The 21,642-nt window shown below is 36.8% G+C and overlaps 1 protein-coding gene across 1 annotated transcript; it reads left to right on the top strand.

Moving 5' to 3' along the window:
- The first annotated feature begins 211 nt into the window (after positions 1–211).
- Positions 212–20,360, top strand: LOC103035040 (NACHT, LRR and PYD domains-containing protein 3-like). Its single transcript, XM_049462788.1, has 14 exons — positions 212–1,034; positions 3,015–3,125; positions 4,628–4,714; positions 6,975–7,091; positions 8,191–8,307; positions 9,427–9,543; positions 11,585–11,642; positions 11,785–11,968; positions 12,060–13,827; positions 15,053–15,226; positions 15,339–15,509; positions 16,177–16,350; positions 17,732–17,908; positions 20,122–20,360. The coding sequence occupies exons 3-14, from the start codon at positions 4,662–4,664 to the stop codon at positions 20,126–20,128; spliced, it is 3,117 nt and encodes a 1,038-aa protein (XP_049318745.1). The 5' UTR covers positions 212–1,034; positions 3,015–3,125; positions 4,628–4,661; the 3' UTR covers positions 20,129–20,360.
- The last annotated feature ends 1,282 nt before the right edge of the window (positions 20,361–21,642 follow it).

Below are 21,642 nucleotides of genomic sequence, written 5' to 3'. Positions count from 1 at the left end.
CTATTTGGCAGTACACAGTTGGAATAAAGCAATACGAGTTCATATTTCCTTGTCATTTCTATGTACTTAATGTTTTAATGTTATAAAGTACACTTTTGTAAAGTACACTTTAAAAAGTAATTTTGTTTTAATTAGAAGAACTTATTAAGTTGAGTGAATTTACCGGCCAGTACAACTCAATGAAATGAGTTCAGAGAACTTCAACTTGAAAACATGAACATATTTGTTGAGCCAATGAAAAAATGTGATTTCAATCAACTTTTAGTTATACTACATGTGTCCACACTCTCTTTGCACAGTAGGGTTCATACAGCTTTCCTATAGGCTCCTGGCACCATATATTTGCATTTTAGGTGTGGCCTCTTCTTTACTTACCATCTTTGTGTTGTCTGTTGCCCAAAGCTACTTAAACCTATAGGCATGTATTAGTGTGATATATATGTGTTGATTGCCAGGCCTCAGTGTTTGTAGGCTGCAAGAGCAAATCACCTTTGTTGTGTGTTTCTAATGTCACAGTATGTTGACTTGGAGCTACAGAGTTCACTCTTGTGCAGTCACAGTATTGTGTTGGTAGTTTTACGAAAATATGTTAAATATGTTGAGAATACCTATATGTAACGGTGTACAATAGTTAGCTTCTTTTAGTGAGTGAAATTCCTGCTGAATGGGTATGGCGCCACCTGCTGCGGTCAGCGTGTAATAGCTCAGAGACATATATACACTAGACTCTGTGCACCCTCGTCAGTAGAGTGTGTGCACATTGCTGTGGTGAGTACAGCTCTGCTTGGCTCAGCTAAATAAAGCTGCTAATAATGCTGTTTAGTTTTAATACTGCTTTATGCTGATATTATCTCTAAATACATGTCACAGAAACTAGTGGACCCATTGGGCTATCGTAAAAAGTGCTGTGAATAATTATAAATCTAATTATAATCTGAGCTAGTAATATGCTAACACTAGCCTGTCTCTCTAGGTTGAAAGCTGACTGAAGCACAAGTAAATGATCTGTCCTGTGGCTGCCTTATTCATTACAGGTATGTTCCAGTTTGTGTTATATATATTTTTTGTGTTTTACTTACTTAATTCTTAGGATTTTGAACACGAGTTTAATCGTGAATCTCTGCTAGCTAGGTTAGCTAGTTAGCTGCACCATGTGGCCTTGATTTCATGTTTTTCCTTCGCCACTGGATGGCGCTAATTCACCATTTTAATTTTGTTGTATGGTTTATATATTAAAAGGGATTTGTAGCAGTGATTTAAACATATAAAGAGCTAAATAATTATATAAAAAAACTAGAAAGAAGCATTAAGAGAAAAATCTATATGATCACTTAGGAAGAAACGTGTTAAAATTGTATTATTTTATATAGAAACGTACTATTGTATTATCTGATGTATATTGTGTATTTCATTGTTTTATCTGAAAAGAGTATTAATGGGTCAGTAGAGTGTGTGCACATTGCTGTGCTTGTAAGCTGACGGAAGCACAAGTAAATGATCTTGTCCTGTGGCTGCCTTATTCATTACAGGCAATAAAAAGCTGCATTATCCCAGCCTGTGTCGTATCCTTCCCAACGAGGGCAGAGGAACTTAAGGGGTCCGCATCAGAGGGGTCACATATATATATATATATATATATATATATATATATATATATATATATATATATTAAATAAACTTAATTATTTAAGCCCCTAATATTAAAAAAAAAACTTTGAGCTCATTAAACTATTGTAAGTTAAATAAGCTTATTTTTTTTTATATATTTACAACATAACTGAGTCAAAGCAAAATGATGACTGAGCTAAGTTGAGCCACTGAATATTTTGTTTCTACATTTTTATAGAAATGGTCCAGTTTAGTAGTGTTGTTCTGTTGACATGTACAACAAACACTTACTTTAAAAAGGCCAGAAAATTACTTGCTTAATGATTTTAAGTTGGAGTGACTTCTAATTTTTTACAGTGTGGGAATCTTTAAGATGTTTGTTGGTAAATGTGAGATGGGCCGTTGTGTTCTTTGTGGTCAGCAGTGTTTTTTATCTGTGAACTTTTCCTTGGAGACCTACAGTTCTTTAAATGTTGTTCTGGGTTCTTTTGGGACCTCCTGGATTAAATGTTCATGCCTTTTTGAAGTAATTTCGGTCGGCCAGCTACTCCTGGAATGGTTCACCAGTGTTCCATATTTTCTCCATTTGTGAATAATAGCTCTCACTGTGGTTCACTGGAGTTCCAAATTCTTTGTAATTTTTTCCAGTCTGATAGATGATCAATAACTTTTTTTCTCATCTGTTTTTGGGATCTTTTATCTGCTTGATGTTGTCAGACAGGTTCTATTTAAGTGATTTCTTGGTTCTAGAGGTCTGTTAGTAATCAGGCCTGGTTGTGGTTAGTAGTGAAATTGAACTTATCTTTCCAAGAAGTGTGATTAATCACAGTTAATTTATGGGGGGTGGGAAAACACTTTTTTCACAAAGTTCTAGATTAGTTTGGATTGTTTTTCCCCTTAATAAATGAGATCAACATTTAAAATGTGCTTTTTAAACTACTCAGGCTATCTTTGTTTAATATTAAAGTTTGTTTGAATAATGTAAGTATGACAAACATGCAAAAACACAAGAAACCTGTAGTGGGGGGCTTTTTCATGCCACTGTATTTCAGAAGCAGCACAACACAAAGAAAGATCAGAATTCCCTGAATGTCTACCCTCCAGGTCCGGTTTAGTATGGAGTTATAATAGACACCATGTGATCTCACTTTTCTCCTGTAGGATGTCAAATATCTATTAAAAAAAGGCAAAAATATAAAATTCAGTATAACAACATTATATAGACAACACTGTCCCAGGAGAACTTTTTCTATCCATTAAACACATGTTTGCCCATTTCTGAGAAAATGGTTTTGCTAGGAGTGACACTCTCCCACATACAACAGCCTGTTTCCTGTAAACCTAAACTCTAAAAACGAAGTGAAAATGCTGAACTTCAACCTGCATCTACTTAGTTTACCCTGCAGAACCACATGAACAGGACAAACCAGTTCAGACTACAGGATGACAGTCTCTGTCAGGATACGCTTGTAATGGCAGGAGGATAGGAGGACAAAACACATTAAAAAAAGAATAAAGTGAGTATTATTCATTTGTGTAATTTTTGATCCATGTTAAATAAGTGCTGTGGATACATAATTTAATACACTAGTACATTTAAGTAGTTTATGCAGTTATACTGTAGATTGTGCCTTGCTGTAGATTTATTTTTACTGCCGTACTGTTTGGTGGTTGGGGGTGGGGGGAATGAGTAAGATTAGTTCATGTAAGATCATTTAACCCATCTACTGACTTATCTGTTATAATACATCATTTTAAATAAACTGTTTATTGTTCAAACACCTTAAATGTCCAAAAACTGTTGCTATAAAATATAGTATAGTATAGTATAGTAGTATAGTATAGTATAGTATAGTAGTATAAAATGTAATTTTGGAGATTTTGGAGATTTTATCAGCAGTCAAATGCCTGCCCCAAAAGTAGAAACCAATGACAAAAATTTTGATTTGTTAATGTTAACTGCATATAACTTATAATTATAACTATAATACTGTTTTAAACCACTTTTAAACTTTGTATAAATTTTGTTGAAATAGCATCGAACACGATCACTTTCAAATAAATCTTATAACACATGAATACATGTAATCCACCATGGTAACAGTACATTAAATACATTATTGACTATATAATTAAATAATAAATACATGGAAGGTTAACATTTCCATTCTCTATTAAAGGTGCGTAGTGAAACCTGAACAGGCGTTCTTTACTGTTCTGTGGAATCATGTTAAAGGTCAATGATGTCAAGACAGATTATCTTAATGTTTGTTGTTTATACCATATTTTGGGTAAAACAGAGTGAAGATCTGATCATGAGGGCATAGTGTAATTCCTGTATGATGAATGCAGCCTAATACCCTTAATGCAATTAATGGCAGATTATCATTTCAGACCTGTTCAACTAAACTTTAACCAATTCCTGTATTTGTACAGTAAATTAATACCGTAAATATCTATTTAACTATGTTAGAATTGTACAACAAAATGCATATTGGGATGCCCTGTGAAAACAGCTGCCACCTGTATATATAACAGTAAACAGGTGATTATAGAGCTCTGGAAAAAAAATAAGAGACCACTTAAAATGATGAGTTTCTTCAATTTTACCAGATTGAAAAATCTGGCATATAATCTAAACTGCTTAGATTTTTGCACCAGGAGTGGCATAAAGTTATCCAAAAGCAATGTGTAGGACTGGTGAAGGAGAACATGCCAAGATGTATGAAAACTGTGAATAAAAACCAAGGTTATTTTTATTTGGAACTTGGGAGGAATGTTGTTCGTAGTTTATAGAGTAAAACAATGATGTTATTTTTTTTCAATTAAACTAAAACTGCTCTTTTCCTCAGTTTAGGTAATCTTCTTTGCCTTCTATTTACCACTATTCATTTTTTTCTCACCTTGATTTTTTTATTTGTGAAATCAATGATCCTATCCTATCAACCCCTTATGTGATTTCTGACCTCACTATCAGAAATGTATAAATTTGTGTAAATTTGTGTAAAATTGTTGGCAGATTGGTAGTTGCAGATTGATTGTTTCCATGAAGCATGGCGTCTAATATGAATCTCTCTGAGGAACAGGAGACAGAGAAACCTGACCGGTAAGACTTTCTCACACTCACCAACACTGTTGTCATTAAGTTCTCAAGAACTTGAACATTTCAGAAAAGTTAAGAATAACTCAGTAGGCAGGGAATTTTATCTTCTTTAATCTGGTGCCTGACAACTATGTGCTCCTACAGGTGTCCTGTCCTTGTGAACATTATTGATATACAGTATTTTATGTTAATGCTTTCAGTTTCAGTGCTGATAATGTCTCTGTTTTAGCTAGCTTTTTTGTGATCTGAGCTAAGACAGATTTACAGAAATAATAACAGATTCGCTTCCTATCATTATCACCAGGATGTTCGTAACAAACATTAAATAAATGTTCAAAAATTAAATCAAAACATGTTTTCCACAAGGTACAAGGTGGTAAGAGGTTTTTTTTTACAGATAATTTCTGGTACTTTCTGTTTACTGTTTTAAAGCACTTACTGTTCAAATAGTACTTCTCCAGTACTTCCAAGTGAAAATGAACAGTATCAAGTTATTCAAATACAATGATTACTTCTCAAAATAAAAAAATAACATTTACTACAACTACTAACTGTAGATTTGTATTATTTCACCACTCTGCCATTAACTGCAAGAAAAACACAAAAGGAAGTAAGTTAACATTTGTACCCATGCCGCTGTAGCACTCTTAAATAAACCCTACTCATACTGATGTACTCTTAAAAGTTTAGTCTCAGCTCAGTTTCCATCACAACAGTGATTACTTAAAACTAAAAACATCTTACTTAAAACAAAACTACAAAAAACATCCAGCCAACCTGACCAAAACAATGCTGTTCAAGCATTAAAGAATACAAATTGACAATACTTAACAAAACTAAATACACCAAATACAAATGAAACAATACAACTAAAAGTCATTTCTGTCTAGCTAAGTATAAATACCATTTAACTCCTACGCTTGGTTGTCACATTATTGGAAAACTGATGCCCTCCACCACACCCAAAATAAACTCAACTGAGCATTATAGCTCTTTAGCATCTTCAAAGTGCAGCAGTCCCAGGTGATCTTTAAATGTGCCCAGCTGGGTTAATCAGTCTACTTCCCTTAGCTGGGCACTCGTCAGTGAGGCCATGTTGTGGCGTGGTGGCAGGATCATGCTTGGTCTTAACCCACTTTCTTCACCATTGTGACTCCACCCCTGGAAAAGTCTGTAAGCCAACACAGGGGGATTCACTGAACCCAAATGCACCTTTATTGAAAAAAAAACTTTGCCCTCCACCACACCCAAAACAAACTCAACTCAGCATGATATCTCTTTAAAATTGCACCAGTTACAGGCAACCTATAAATGTGCCCAGCTGGGCTAATCACTATATTTTGCTCTGCTGGGCACTCCTCACAAAGCCGTATTGTGGCGTGGTGGCGGTGCCACGCTTCCCTGACCTACTCAACTTCTCTGACATACTCAACTGTGCATGATATCTCTTTAGCGTCTTTAAAATGCACCAGTCCTGGTGGCCTCATGCAGAGGAGACCTTTTAAATGTGCCCAGCTGGGCTAATTTAGTTTATTTTAGTTTATTTTACTGAGATTCTTTTACCTCGCCCCGTGATCACAGACAAAATATATATATTATATAATGAATAGTAACTCAGGCGGCAAAGGTGTCAGGAAAAGTACACTGTTTACAGATTATTTTACAGCCCTGCTGTTGTGGGCAGTAAGAGGAGTGGATGGTTGATGGTATTCCTGCTTAGGTAAAAATAAAAGCACATTTTTAGTATAAACCTTTACTTCTATTTCTTTAATTAAAAGCCACATGGTCTAAATAAAGTTAGAAGAAGCAACTTTACCCCCTACTTCTGACTGTGTGTAAATCAGCTATTGTGATTGGCTGACAGAAAGTTGGTAGAGTTAAGAATTCTTGTTTGTGATTTTTTGAGTTAAAATTAGATGACTTGTAGAGGTCTTTGTTACAATCCACTGCTTGCTCTGTGTCTCAATGCCTTTCACTGCCAGGAAAAAAAACAAACTAAATCTACTACATGCAAAAGGTAATGATGGTGTTAATACTATGGTAATTTACACTGTTTAGAAGAGTGTAGAGGAATTCATTCAAAATGCTAATATTTGAATATATTTTAGTTCCGTGCAAAGTGATCACTCATTAGGCAGAGGTGTAGATTTCAGGAAGATTTCCTGGTTTTCCGAGCTGAGGTAAGGATAGTCTCATGGCAGTAAGAGAACTATTATATGATGGTGGAAGTGTACAGTTATGTTTATTTTTTATTATGTTTCAGTTGTACAGAAGAAAAAGGAGCAGACCCACCTGAACCCAGCTGTGTGTCCAAGAAGAGTGAAGACTCAATGACCAAAGTCCTAAACTTCAGCAACACAGACTGTACCACTGAGTTTAGGTAAAGATAGTCTGTTGGTTTAAAAACCTCTCTGTCCATTTATAGTTTCCATATAGTGCTTCTTTAGCCTTATCCCACATTCTCCACCAATGTGAACGCACCCTGGGGATAGGGGCTCGGCCACTGGCCTGGCAGTCCGAAAGCCAACACGGGGAATTCAGTGAATTCAAATGTACCTTTTATAAAACGGTTGTTGCCCTCCACCACACCCAAAACAAACCCAACTGGGCATGATATCTCTTAAAAAGGCACCAGTTCCAGGCAGCATTTAAATATCAGTCTAATCAAATATCAATAATCAGTCTATTTTGCTCAGCTGGGCACTCTCCAGTGAGTGGCGTGGTGGCGGTACTACGTTTCTCTGACCTTTATTGGAGAACTGTTACCCTCTACCACACCCAAAACAAACTCAACTGTGCATGATATCTCTTTAGCGTCTTTAAGGGGCACCAGGTCTGGGTGCCTTATGCTGAGGAGATGCCTTGGCCCTGCTCCATGACACAGCCACACTCAGGAGTGCCCAGCTCAGTGAAATAGACTGCTTAGCCCTGCTGGGCTCTACTGAGTGAGGCCGTGTCATGGCGTGGGGGGCATATATAATGTAAAATGAATAGTAACTCAGGTGGCAAAGGTGTCAGGAAATGTACACTATTAGCACATTCTTTTACAGGCCTGCTGTTGTGGAAAGGGAAACCTGAGTGATGTTCATTACCATCTTTACTGATTTATGGATGAAGAAAATATGAAGAGTTGGTTCCAAAACGCTATAAATCAATTTTTATCAATTTGAGTAAAAAAGGGTTTTCTTTAGCGAGAAAGTGGTAGGCTGAAAACCACTTATAAGAAAAGCCACATGGTCTAATTAAAGTTAGGTGAAGCAACTTTACCCCCTATTCTTGGCTGTGTGTAAATTGGCTATTGTGATTGGCTGACAGAAAGGTGGTAGGGTTATGAATTATTTTTTTGTTCAACTTAGAGACAACATAGCTTTTGAACATGTTTACATTTGCACTGTTTTGAATGGATGAATTTCAGAAAAGATTTCCTATTATATAATGGTGGAAGTGTAAAATTTTGTTTATTTTTTATTATGTTTCAGTTGTATAGAAGAAAAAGGAGCAGACCCACCTGAACCCAGCTGTGTGTCCATGAAGAGTGAAGACTCAATGATCAAAGGCCTAAACTTCAACAACACAGACTGTACCACTGAGTTTAGGTAAAGAGAGTCTGTTGGTTTAATAACCTCTGTCCATTTATAGTTCCCATGTCTCAAACACAAAGACAAAATTATTTTGTTGTACAATAAATATTAACCCTTTTAACAATTCGTTGCACTACAATACCAGGCATGCACTGAAGCCCAATGTGCGGTCTGACCCCTTACACCCTGCGACAGCAATTACACTTAATGCCCTATTTTAGCAGTCTATAGTGCATTGGTCATTTGTGCATCATGCAGCTGGATTTAGGGAGTGTTGGTGTGTCTTTAGTATTGGGAGGACACCAAAAATATACCTTTTGCAGCCCAAACCCTCGCCCTGTTGCTAAGTCATTGTTATGTGAGCAATTCCATGGCAGTACTCAGAGCTTCCTCCATCACTGCAAGAAGAAGGGACACAAAGTCAGTCAGTGCTGCATTCCTGTCAGTCAGTGCTGCACAATATCCCTCCTCCGGCCGTGAATTCTGCCCAGAATGAGTGTTGGGGTAGCAGAAGAATGGGACGCCACCGGTCTGTGATGGGAGGGGGGGAAAAGACTGCAAGTGGGAGAGGCTTCACATACATGAGATCTGCCTGGCACAAGATGCTTGCATTCTGAGGCTGGACTTTCTAAAAGCACTGGGTGATGATCTCGACATTGCAGCTGTGACAATTCACCTGGGCAAGAAAAGACTTCTGCTCACAGCGCAGCAAGAAAGGGGTTGCATGACTATGTAGCGGTGACCACAATTGTTTCAAACAGTGAAGCCAGGGGGTCGGACAAGCCTGAGCAGGTGAGCCTGGAGGGGGTAAACCTGACATCGTGCCCATGGGAAACTCCACCAAGGGCAAACCGGAAGGACTGCAATGCAGTATCTTTGCTGCGTTTCTCTTATATATTTTTTTTCCAATAGAGGTAATGATGGTATTAATACTATGGGAAGTTTTACACTGTTTAAAATAGTATAGAGGATTTCATTAAAATGCTAATAATTGAATGTATTTTAGTTCAGAGGCACGGATGTCAGAAAGATTTCCTAGCTTTCTGATCCAAAGTAAGAATAGGCTCATGGCAGTAAGATAACTATTATATAATGGTGGAAGTGTACAATTAAGTATTTTTTATTATGTTTCAGTTTTATTAAAGAAAAAGGAGCAGACCCACCTGAACCCAGCTGTGTGTCCATGAAGAGTGAAGACTCAATGATCAAAGGCCTAAACTTCAGCCACACAGACTGTATCACTGAGTTTAGGTAAAGATAGTGTGTTGGTTTAAAAAACACTTTCTATTTATAGTTACCATGTTTCAAACATGAGGACAAAATCCAGAAAGGCAGAGAAGAAGAATGGTGAGAACAGTCAAGGACAATCCACAGACCAAAAGCAAAAGCACACCTCAGGCGACTCTGTTTGTGGCGTGCTTGCAGAAATGGCTTCTTTTGCATCACTCTCCCATACAGGTTCTCCTTGTGCAAAGTGTGCTGTATTGTTGACCGATGCACAGTGACACCATCTTTGGAGCTCTTTGGAGGTGGTCTGTGGATTGTCTGTTCTCACCATTCTTCTTCTCTGCCTTTCTGATATTTTTCTTGGCCTGACACTTCTGGGCTTAACAAGAACTGTCCCTGTGGTCTTCCATTTCCTTACTATGTTTCTCACAGTGGAAACTGACAGGTTAAATCTCTGAGACAACTTTTTGTCTCTTTCCCTTGAACAACTATGTTGAACAATCTTTGTTTTTAGATCATTTGAGAGTTGTTTTGATGAGCCCATGATGCCACTCTTCAGAGGAGATTCAAATAGGAGAACAACTTGCAATTGGCCACCATATACCTTTTCTCATGATTGGATACACCTGGCTATGAAGTTCAAAGCTCAATGAGGTTACCAAACCAATTTTGTGCTAGTAGGAGTATTCAAATTAATAAAATGATAAGGGTGCCCATACTTTTGCACCGGTCAAATTTTGGTTTAATGCATATTGCACATTTTCTGTTAGTACAATAAACCTCATTTCAATACTGAAATATTACTGTGTCCATCAGTTATTAGGCATATCAAACTGAAATGGCTGTTGCAAACACCCAAATATTTAGAACTAAAAACGATTAAGATTAATAGGGGTGCCCAAACCTTTTCATATGACTGTACATATAGCAAGAACCATAGGTAAAAGAATTCCCTCTAACAGGTCCGCAATGAGTGCGTGGTGTTTAATGTGTTTTCCTGAGCTTGTTAAAATTTTACAATGCTTCCATATGACACGACTTGTGAATTTCCTAATTCACAAGCTTTAGTCTATTCCACAAGCTCTGCTGCTTTGGCTAAAAAGCTGGTAGGAAGTGGTTATGCCGAATCAGTGACAATGGAATAACCCACCTTTTTGGTGCCTTGACTGTCCCTGGATGCCTATCCATCTGCATTTAAGACTTGGTCGGCCTTAAATCTGAGGACTTTTCTCACCATCCTTCTCCTCTGCTTATCTGAGATTTTTCTCAGCCTGCCACTTTGGGCCTTAACTAGAATTGTGCCTGTGGCCTTTCATTTCCTCACTATGTTCCTCACAGTGGAAACTTACAGCTGAAATCTCTAAGATAGCTTTTTGTATCCTTCCCCTAAAAAATGATGTTGAACAATCTTTGTTTTCAGGTCATTTGAGAGTTGTTTTGAGGCTCCCATATTGCCACTCATTGGAGAAGATGCAAAGAGGAAAAAATGTGTAATTGGCTGCATTAACCCATTAACCCTCATAATTCGATTCACATATATGTACGTCAAGGGTCAATGAGCTTACCAAACAAATAGTTTGTTCCAATAATTAGTGCTAAAGGTATTCAAATCAATAAAATGACCCGGGTACCCAAAGTTGTGCCCCTGCCTAATTTTGCTCTACCAGGGATTGCTCGTCCACATCCAATGATGTGTCTTATCCTGTTTGATGACACCAAGTTTGTTGGGGAATTACCATATAGACTGACACAGAGGCACGACTGAGAAGATATTGAGTAGTTTTAGTAAGCAGAGAGCATTTCGAATGTGTTAAGTAAGTATACAGGAGACATCTGCCCCTCTAACCACCCTATATAGTCTGAGCAGTGGTCAGTATAATCACACACTTAAGTTTTAAAATTCACTCCCACATTAATTAAAAAAATGTAGAATTCAAGCTGAAATGCATTATTTGTGTTTTTTTTTGTCCTGGTATTAGGATTGGTATTGAGTATCATGGAATATCAGTGGTATTAAAATAGTCCATAAATTGTATTTAAAGTAACTGTGTAATTCTTTCCACAGACCCCAAAAGCAGACACTAGATTCTACAAGTGATTCAAAATTGGATTTCATATTTAAGGCATGTGTTGGTTTATGCATTAATTAGCATTTGTATTTACTGTCAGTTTAATATATTTATTAATGACAGATCTAGAAACACGTTTTATTAACATTAATTCTATGATATCCAGAAGAGACTATATGTTATGTTTATTTTCAAGGAGCTTGAGGACAAAGTCATCGCTTTGCTTAAGGATCAGCTGAAGAAATTTAAGAAGTTACTTAATCTAAGAGGGGTGGAGGATGAGAAAGACCAGAATAGTGTCAGCAAAGAAGCACTGACAATCACACTGAATGTTCTGAAGAGCATGAACCAGAAAGACCTTGCTAACAGACTACAAATCAGTAAGAACATTTTATAAACAATAATGGCATAAGCATGGAACTAAACACCAAACATTGAAGTAAATTGTTAATACATGTCTTTCTTTCTAAGGACTGACACCTGCTTGCCAACAAAACCTCAAAACTAAACTAAAGGAAAAGTTTCAGAAAATAAATGAAGGAATTTCACATCATACAACCTCTACACTTCTAAATGAAACCTACACCGAGCTCTATGTGACAGAGGATGGCAGTGAAGAGTTCAATAAAGAACATGAAGTGAGACAAATAGAGACAGCCTCCAAAAGACCATCACCAGAAACATCCATCAAATGCAGTGACCTCTTTGAAAATGATGTCGTCAGAACTGTGCTGACTAAAGGAGTTGCTGGAATTGGAAAAACTATCTTTGTGCAGAAGTTCATTCTGGATTGGGCTGAGGGAAAATCAAATCACAGGGTCAACTTCATATTTCCACTTCCTTTTAGAGAGCTGAATTTAATGAGGAATGAATTTCTCAGTCTGGAGGATCTTCTTCATCAATTTTTCCCTGACACAAAAGAGTTAAGACCACTTGACTATGTTCACAACAAAGTCTTGTTAATTTTTGATGGTCTAGATGAAAGTCAACTTCCTCTAGATTTCCATAACAATGAGAGAATAACTACTGTAACGCAGGTGGCCTCAGTGGATGCACTGATAACGAACCTTATCAAGGGGAACCTGCTTCGCTCTGCTCTTCTCTGGATAACTTCTCGACCTGCAGCAGCCAGTCAGATTCCTCTTGATTGTATTGACCAGGTAACAGAGGTACAAGGGTTTAATGATCATCAAAAGGAGGAGTACTTCAGGAAGAAAATCATTGACCAAAGCCTGGCCAACAGAATCATCACACACATTAAGTCATCAAGAAGCCTCTACAGCATGTGTCATATTCCAGTCTTCTGTTGGATTGCAGCCACTGTTCTAGAGAAGATGCTGGGTGATGCAGAGATTAAGGAGATCCTCAAAACTCTGACTCAAATGTTTACCCACTTCCTGATTTTTCAAATCAAACTGAGTGGACAGAAGTACCAAGGAAAGACAGAAATTGATCCTGAACAGATTAATGAGGTTGTTTGGAAACTGGGAAAACTGGCTTTCCATAAATTGGAAGAAGGCAATTTGGTCTTCTATGAGGAAGACCTGAGGGAGTGTGGAATTGATGTGAAAGAAGTGTCAATCTTCTCTGGTCTGTTCACTCAGACCTTTAGCAAGGACTGTGGATTGCATCTTGGGAAAGTGTTCAGCTTTGTGCACCTGAGTGTTCAGGAGTTTCTTGCTGCTTTATATGCATTTTTCTCCTTCATTATTAACAACAAGAATGTTCTAGAAAAAACAGGATTGCAGCATTCCTTTGGCAAATCTACAGCGTCTGGTTTCTTAAAACATGCGATCAACAAAGCCTTAGAGTCTAAGAATGGACATCTAGACCTTTTCCTTCGCTTTCTTCTGGGCCTCTCAGTGAAGTCAAATCAGACTCTCTTTCAAGGCCTACTTCCACAGTCAGCAAGCAGCTCTGATAGCAAAGAGGCAACAATAAATTACATAAAGATGAAGATCAGGGAGAATGCTTCTCCTGAGAAGTCCATTAATCTGTTCCACTGTCTGAATGAACTGAATGATCATTCTCTAGTGCAGGAAATCCAAAGATTCCTTCGCACAGGTGGTTGCCATTGTGTCATGGACAGTAAGCTCTCTCAAGCTCAGTGGTCAGCATTGGTGTTTGTGTTGCTGAACTCAGAAGAAAAGCTGGATGAAATTGAACTTTGTAAATATGACCCATCAGAGGAATGTCTTCAAAGACTGTTTCCAGTGGTCAAGGCATCCAGAAAAGCTTTGTGAGTATTTTTTTTTTACAGTGGTATGAGAAAGCACTCCTGATCATTTTCATGATTTTCTTTTAGAAATCATTGGTTGTTGGGATCAGCAATTTCAGTTAAATATATCATATAGCAGATGAACACAGTGATGTTTAAGAAGCAAAATAAAGTTTATAGGATTTACAAAAATAATGCAATAATTAATTAAACAAAATTAGGCTGGTGCAAAGATTTGGGCACCCCAACAGAAAAATGACATCAATATTTGGCAGATCCTCCTTTTGCAGAAATAACAGCCTCTAAACTCTTCCTATAGCTTCCAGTGACAGTCTGGCTTCTGCTTAAATGGATTTTGGACCGTTCATCTTTACAAAACATCTCCAGTTCAGTCAGGTTTGATGGTTTTCGAGCATGAAAAGCCCGCTTTAAATCACACCACAGATTTATATTATTAATATATTATATTAATAATATTTAGGTCTGGGAACTGAGATGATCATTCCAGAATGTTTTACTTGTTCCTCTGCATGAATGCTTTAGTAGATTTTGAGCAATGTTTTTAGGGTCAATTTCTTGTGTATCCAGATTGTTTTCTAGTACAAGCATTGAATACAAATTTTACAATGGGTAGCAAATGTTTGTCTTGGAATGCCTGTACCTGTGGTCTTCCATTTTCTCATTATGTTCCTCACAGTGGAAACTGACAGCTGAAATCTCTGAGATAGCTTTTGTATTCTTCCCCTAAACCATGATGTTGAATAGCTTTTTTCAGGTAATTTAAGATTTGATTTGAGGCCTTCATGTTGCCACTTTTTTAGTGAAGATGCAAAGAGGAGAAAAACTTGTCATTGGCCACCTTAATCCTTTCTTTTAATTGAATTAACTTGTGTATGTAGGCCAAGGGCCACTGAGTTTAGCAAAGATATTTAAATCAATCAAATGACAAGGGTGCCCAAATTTATGCACCTCCCTAGTTTAGTTTAAAGAGTTTTTTTGCAAACTTTCTGTAAATCCTATAAACTCAATTTCACTTCCCAAATATTACTGGTCATCTGCTATATGATATATTTAACTGAAATTACTAATCTGAACAACCAATAATTTATAAAGTAAAATTATGGAAATTATCAGGGGTGCTCAAACTTATTCATACTACACTATATGGAGAAAAGTGCTCGGGCATACTTAAAAAAAAACATTTTTAAAGTTGCAGTTTTATAATATTATGATATTTCTTTCCAAGGTTGTGGTCATGTAATCTCACAGAGAAAAGCTGTGAAGTTCTGGCCTCAGCTCTGAGCTCAAGCCCCTCCACTCTGAGAGAACTGGACCTGACTGACAATAAACTGCAAGATTCAGGAGCAATATTTCTCTATACTGGACTGAAGAGTTCACACTGTAAACTTGAGATATTGAGGTAATAACAATAACATAATGATCTCAATAATGTTTGAGTCATAAGAAACAATTCTGATATTTGTTTCTGTGTGGTAGATGTGATAGTGTAAATATTTAAATTTCTGTCCCAGGCTGTGTATATGCAATCTGACAGAGAGAAGCTGTGCTGATCTGGCTTCAGCTCTCAGGTCAAACTCAAGTCTGAAAGAACTGGATCTGAGTAATAATGAACTGAATGATTCAGGCGTGAAGGATCTCTCTACTGGACTGGATAATCCACGCTGTAAACTGGAGATTCTAAGGTGCACTTTAAATTGTTTTGTTTGTTTATATTATCTGAATATAAAAGTAATTGTGATTACCGTATTTTTCACACTATAAGGTGCACTTAAAATCCTTAAATCTTTCTAAAAATTGCCAGTGCGCCTCAAAATTTCGGTGTGCCTTGTGTGTACCAGTCGTGTTGTAAGCATTATAGTTTAGTTCCATAGTTTAGCTCTCCAGCACCGAGACTGGAGCAGCACTGCTGAAGCAGCATTAGCATTACCCACTAAGCAGCTAGTTAGCTCTTTTGCTGTTCAGTGTTGAGTATGTCAGACTGTAGTCTGCTGCTAACCCTGGCTAGCACTGCTGAAGCAGCATTTGCATTACCTGCTTACCACGCTAAGCACTAGTTAGCACTTTTATCCTTTCAAAGGTGATTTTATTGAACTGTATCCCTCTAAATTTATATAAGATTTTATTGACTGAACTAATTTTAATTAACTGTCAGCAGTACCTTAAATATGCATCTCACAGAACTTAAATTTAAACTAAACCAACATAAAATATGGTGCACTAATAGTTTTTAAGTCGATATGATATGATTTGTTTACAGTGTCCAACCCCTCAAATACCTTTACAAATTATCTGTTTGTTTGTGCATCCTTAAAATGGCAGAGTTCTGATATTTCAGTATTCTTCTCCCAGGTTATCTTCCTGTAACCTCACAGATGAAAGCTGTGCAGTTTTGGCCTCATGTCTCAACTTAAACTCTTCATGTTTGAGAGAACTGGACATGAGTAGTAATAAACTGCTAGATTCAGGCTTGCAGCTGCTCTCCACTGGACTGGAAAATAGGCGATGTCAACTAGAGAAACTGGGGTGAGGACAATACTAGATGCAGATCATACAAACAAACACACACACACACGCACATGTACAATATTATACATGTGTAACTCGTTAATATGTCCTACTGATATACAGTGCCATGAAAAAGTATTTGCCCACTTACAGATCACATTACTTGATTACATTTTACCCCAATCTGACGAAATTCAAAACCATATGAGAAAAAAGTTATTAACATCTGTCAGTCTGGAAAAGGTTACAAAATAATTTCTAAAGCTTTGGAACTCCAGCAGACCACAGTAAGATCTATTATTTACAAATGGAGAAAACTTGGAACAGTGGTGTACCCTCCTGAGAGTGACAGGCCTCCTGAGAGTACTGACCTTACTCTAAAAGGGCATGGGCAACATTCAGGAGATCACAAAAGAACCCAAAACAACATTTAGAACTGCAGGTAACACCCACCTCAGCTACGGTCAGTGTTCTTAATTCAATAATAAGAAAGATACCAGGCAAAATTCTTCTCTTTTTTTCATTTACTATCAAAGATCTTGATGATCCCCGGGACTTTGGGTAAGTATTCTTTGGACTGACGTGACAAAAGTGGAACTTTTTTGGAAATTTGTGTCCCGTTACAGCTGATGTAAATTTAACACAGCCTAGATCAGAACATTAGACTAAAAGTCAAACATGGTAGTGGTTTGAAGGTCTGAGGCTGCTTTGCTGCTTTAGGACCTGGACAACTATCTGTAATTGAAGGAACCATTAATTCTCCCCGGACAGTGATCTGAAGCACACAAACAAGTCCACATCTGAATGGCTAAAAAAAAAGCTAAATAAATGTTTTGGAGTGGCTTAGAAAATCTTAAACAGGACGTTCATGATCAAGAACCCATCAATGTGGCTAAATTAAAATAGTTCGGTAAGGAGGAGTGGACCAAAATTCCTTCACAGAGATGTGAAAAACTTGTTGCCAGTTTTTGGTAAAGCTTGATTGCAGTTGTTGCTGCCAAAGGTGGCACAACCAAGTTATTAGGTTTTTAGTGGCAAATGCTTTTTACACAGGGCTAGATTGGTTTGGATAGATTATCATTTAAAAACTGCTTTTATGTTTATCTTTGTCTGATTTGAACATGTGTTTGTTATCTTAAAAATTTAAGGATCATAAAAAACGAACAAGAAATCAGTAAAGAGCAAATTCTTTTTCACAGCACTGTACCGAATAAGAGTTTTGTAGTTGTAATTGTGTGTTTCTGTGTTTAAGTGTCAGTGTTCTGGTGCTTCATTATTTATGTTCAAGGTTGTGTGAATGGAATCTTACACATGTTAATTTGTATTAATTATAAACAAGAGAGGGGGAATGTGTGTGTTGTGTTGTATCTGAGAATTATAAGTTTCTGTCCTTCCACAGTCTGTGTAACTGCAGTATCACAGAGGAAGGATGTGATGCTCTGGTTTCAGCACTGAAATCAAACCCCTCATTACCGCTGAGAGACCTCAACCTGAAACACAATCTATCAGGTGATTCCAAACCTAAAGAACTTCTGGCCCTACAGAAGGACCCCCAATATAAACTGGAGACACTACTGTAAGTTATTATCTGTATTTTACTGCACACATTTGTACATACTCAATCACAAAAGATGCTATTATAATGCATGGTTACCAGCATGGGCAATATAACTGTATAAGTGGATAAGAGTTATTTGTTTTATCAATGTAAACATAACATGTGTGACATATATTCTTATTTAAGTGTGTTCATATGTTAAATCTAATTACTTGTACCAATGTTTGACTCCAAATCCCATATATGCTGTAAAAACATTTTGTATAATAAATCCATAATATTTAAGTTCAACATTATCAACATCTGAGAAATTAGGAACATCTACAACAATAAGTTATGTAAGTTGTTTCTTCTGAAGACCATGAAAGAACCAAAATTCTCCAAAGTTCCTTCATTTGTTTTTTCTGTATATGGGATCTAATTGTAACTATGCCTGAGGATGTCCATCTCAACACTCATTCCTGTTACCTAAAATAATTCTTAGATCTTATTTTTGTATTTTTAAAAAACAATTTTAGGAAAATTACTAGAATGTGCTCAGTGTCCTAATGCTATAAGCATAACTGCCATTTATCTGTTATTCATGTTTTTGCTAATTCTATGCTAAAAACTCATTTCTGTTACTTTCATTCCTGTTACTCAAAACATAAACAGTAACCGGACTGAGTGCCAGTAACAGAAGTGATTTTTTTTGTCATAAATATAAATTATTTAAACATGTAGTCAACCATTTCTTAAAAATAAAGACTTTCTTGAGAAAAAATCAAAAGAACTGGTGGACCTGGCGGCTTTTTAAATGCCTTATGAGTTTTGTAACCATCTTCAGATTAGAAACCTTGTAAAAAATTAAGTAAAGCTGTCTGAGTATTATCAGTACATGTTTTGAATAGTTAAAAATATTTGTTATTAGATTCAGCGTAGAAAAAAAAAGTTATAACAAGCAAATTGCACCCATTTGGTGGAATACATCCATATTGCATTCATTACTGGTTCACTGATATTGTTACAAAAGTACTCATGCTAATACTAAATAACACAAGAAAAGACACTTACTGGATCTAGTTTTAACAGTGTATAACATTGAACCAGATAACAAGACATACAGTGCTACCAATACTAGGCTTGGGAATCGAGAATCGATTCCTGTTGAGAATCGATTCCGTGTGTTTCGATTCCACGGAATCGTTTGGCACCTTGCTTAATGATTCTCTTATCGATTCCAGACAGCACGATCATGCAAGTTACGCATGTTACACATGTTACGCAAGTTACGCATGTTACGCAAGTTACGCATGATTCAGTAAGCACGTCCTTTCAATGGTGTCCACTAGGTTAAAACGCTCGAAAGTTTGGCTTCATTTCACGCTACACAAGGATGGCAACAGGGCGTTTTGCAACCATTGTAAATTTTTGATAACATCGCCGGGAGGGAATACATCAATATGCACAAACATCTGCGCACACAACATTATTAGAGAGTATTTGCTACATTTCCATATTGCCAGTTGCACATTGTTGTGGACATGTTGACCTTGTTGTTGAGTTTGTAAGGTCGTATGATATTTAAGTAAACAAAGTTGGTGCTTATGAAACTGTTTGCTCTCCTTTTTTCCCCAAATTGGAATCGATAAGAGAATCGATAAGGAATCGAATCGTTTCACAGAATCGATAAGGGAATCGGAATCGGAAAAATCTTATCAATTCCCATCCCTAACCAATACACTTATTTATTAGCTGATATTTTTAAAGAAGTATGGAAACCCATTTCCACCATCTAAAAAAATGTAAATAATCCAGCACATTTTTTTATTATTATTAATTGAACTGCTATCTCAATATTTTGACATACTAAGTCATTATTTTGAAATAGAAAGTGTGTTTGCTTTTAGGAAAAACATTTTTTTCCTCACAGGGACAGAAACAGGTGAGACAAAGACGCCAAATGGAATCTATTATTGAGGACTACTTCAGACGTGGAATTATTTTAGTGCAGATATGTTTATTCAACAGAATAAAGCAATTTCAATATACATGCTGTTATTAACATTTTATAGTTAATGACAATATTATTTTTATATTACCAATTTTAACACTAAAAAAAACTGTATATCCCACTTAAATATTATTTTAATCTAGATTAACATTTAAACAATGAACTCTTAACTGCTAAGTCTATAGGGAATGTACTGTATGCTCCTGACTGATCACTGTTTCTATCCTGTTTCTTTCAGAATTTAAGTGCAGCCTCATCTAAACTGTTACATCGGAGAGACAGTTACATGAAGGAAAATTCTATGAACATAGTGAACACACTCACATTTTGAAAATCTTGATGCAATATAAACAATTAACAACAGATTTTACTCTGTGATTGTAAAAATTATAGAAGACTTAAGAATATATGTGAATTTATTTTATTTGTTTAGGAAAGATCTTTAGGAATATAAAGCTAGGCATCTGTCCAAAGTGATATCTTTGTAAATGCACTTAATGGTTATTTTCGCATTTCTGTAAATTAACCACTTTTATTTCCACAAATAATTAATATTCTTTAATCACAATTTACAATTTAAAAATCTATTGGAATCAAATGAAATTGTCCTGCTAAGCTGATAAACTTGGTTTGCAATGATTTTGACATCAGAATTGTACAGCCGTTTGCTGCGACCCTACAGTCTGGCCGCCTGGATTGTAAAAGATGAAGTGCTGCATCAAAGAAATGAAGAAGAGAAAGAGCTCCATGCGATGCATGTAAATAATTACATAATTTTTAATCAGGAAATATATATCATAGCTATTGTAAGTGTAAGAATTTATTTTATAAATTAAATAAAATAAAACAAACAGCAACTAATTCAAAGCATTAGTCTGTGTTTTTTTGTAGTTGCTACAGGACTCTGACTGACAGCGGTTTTAACCAATCAAAGCTTTTTAAAATGGCTTCTGCCCCCACGTGACTGCGTGCCCCTTCTCCTGATTTTGAGAAGGGTGTAGTAATGAGTCTGTTAGCAAAGTCGCAGGACAATCTAACCAATCAGATTCATGATTTTCACTCTGGGGGCGGGGCCATGACTGTCAAACCCCTTCTCGGCGCTGTGCTGAAGGTGTTACGCATTGTTCAGTGTAAAACTGAGCTCATAAATAAGTCGCTAAATGACGTCAACACCTAATTTGCATAATACATAATTTTAAAGCTGTAAAGGATTAAGGTTGTGGGAGTGAAAAAAATGTGTAAAAAACACCCTAAACACGGTGGAAGAGGTGAGTGACAGGCTGTGTGGTAAATGAGGTGAGAGACTGACTGAGACTGTGTGAGTTAAATTCAATATTTTTTTCGTGTCACACTGAAGACAGTTATATTTACATCCTGATCTGTAAATACGGGGCGGGGTCTGTCAGCGGCGGCTGTGGGCATGGTGTTGGTGGAGCGGTGTGTAAGCTCTGACTGAGAGACTTGAGTGTTGTGGGCGGAGCTCACAGCAGCAGCCGCTGCAGCGCAGCTGAAGAGAGGGTGTGTTCATCTCAGAGTCGCCAAAAGTCTCCAATAACACCACAAAAACTCGCTAGATTTGTCGGTAGTCGCTTTAGTAGCTAAAGTTGGCAGCACTGACTGACAGTCACACTGTCTACATTCTGATTAAGAACAGGACTGCTCTCACTGACGCGACTCAGGGATTATGTCCCATGCAGTGCCGTGCTCAGTGCCCTAGTGCCTGTAAATTTAATGGTCCAATGAAGGTAATTAAAAAAAA

Source organism: Astyanax mexicanus, chromosome 13 (assembly GCF_023375975.1).
Source record: "Astyanax mexicanus isolate ESR-SI-001 chromosome 13, AstMex3_surface, whole genome shotgun sequence".
Taxonomy (NCBI): domain Eukaryota; kingdom Metazoa; phylum Chordata; class Actinopteri; order Characiformes; family Acestrorhamphidae; genus Astyanax; species Astyanax mexicanus.
This window is presented reverse-complemented; position numbering and strand designations above follow the sequence as displayed.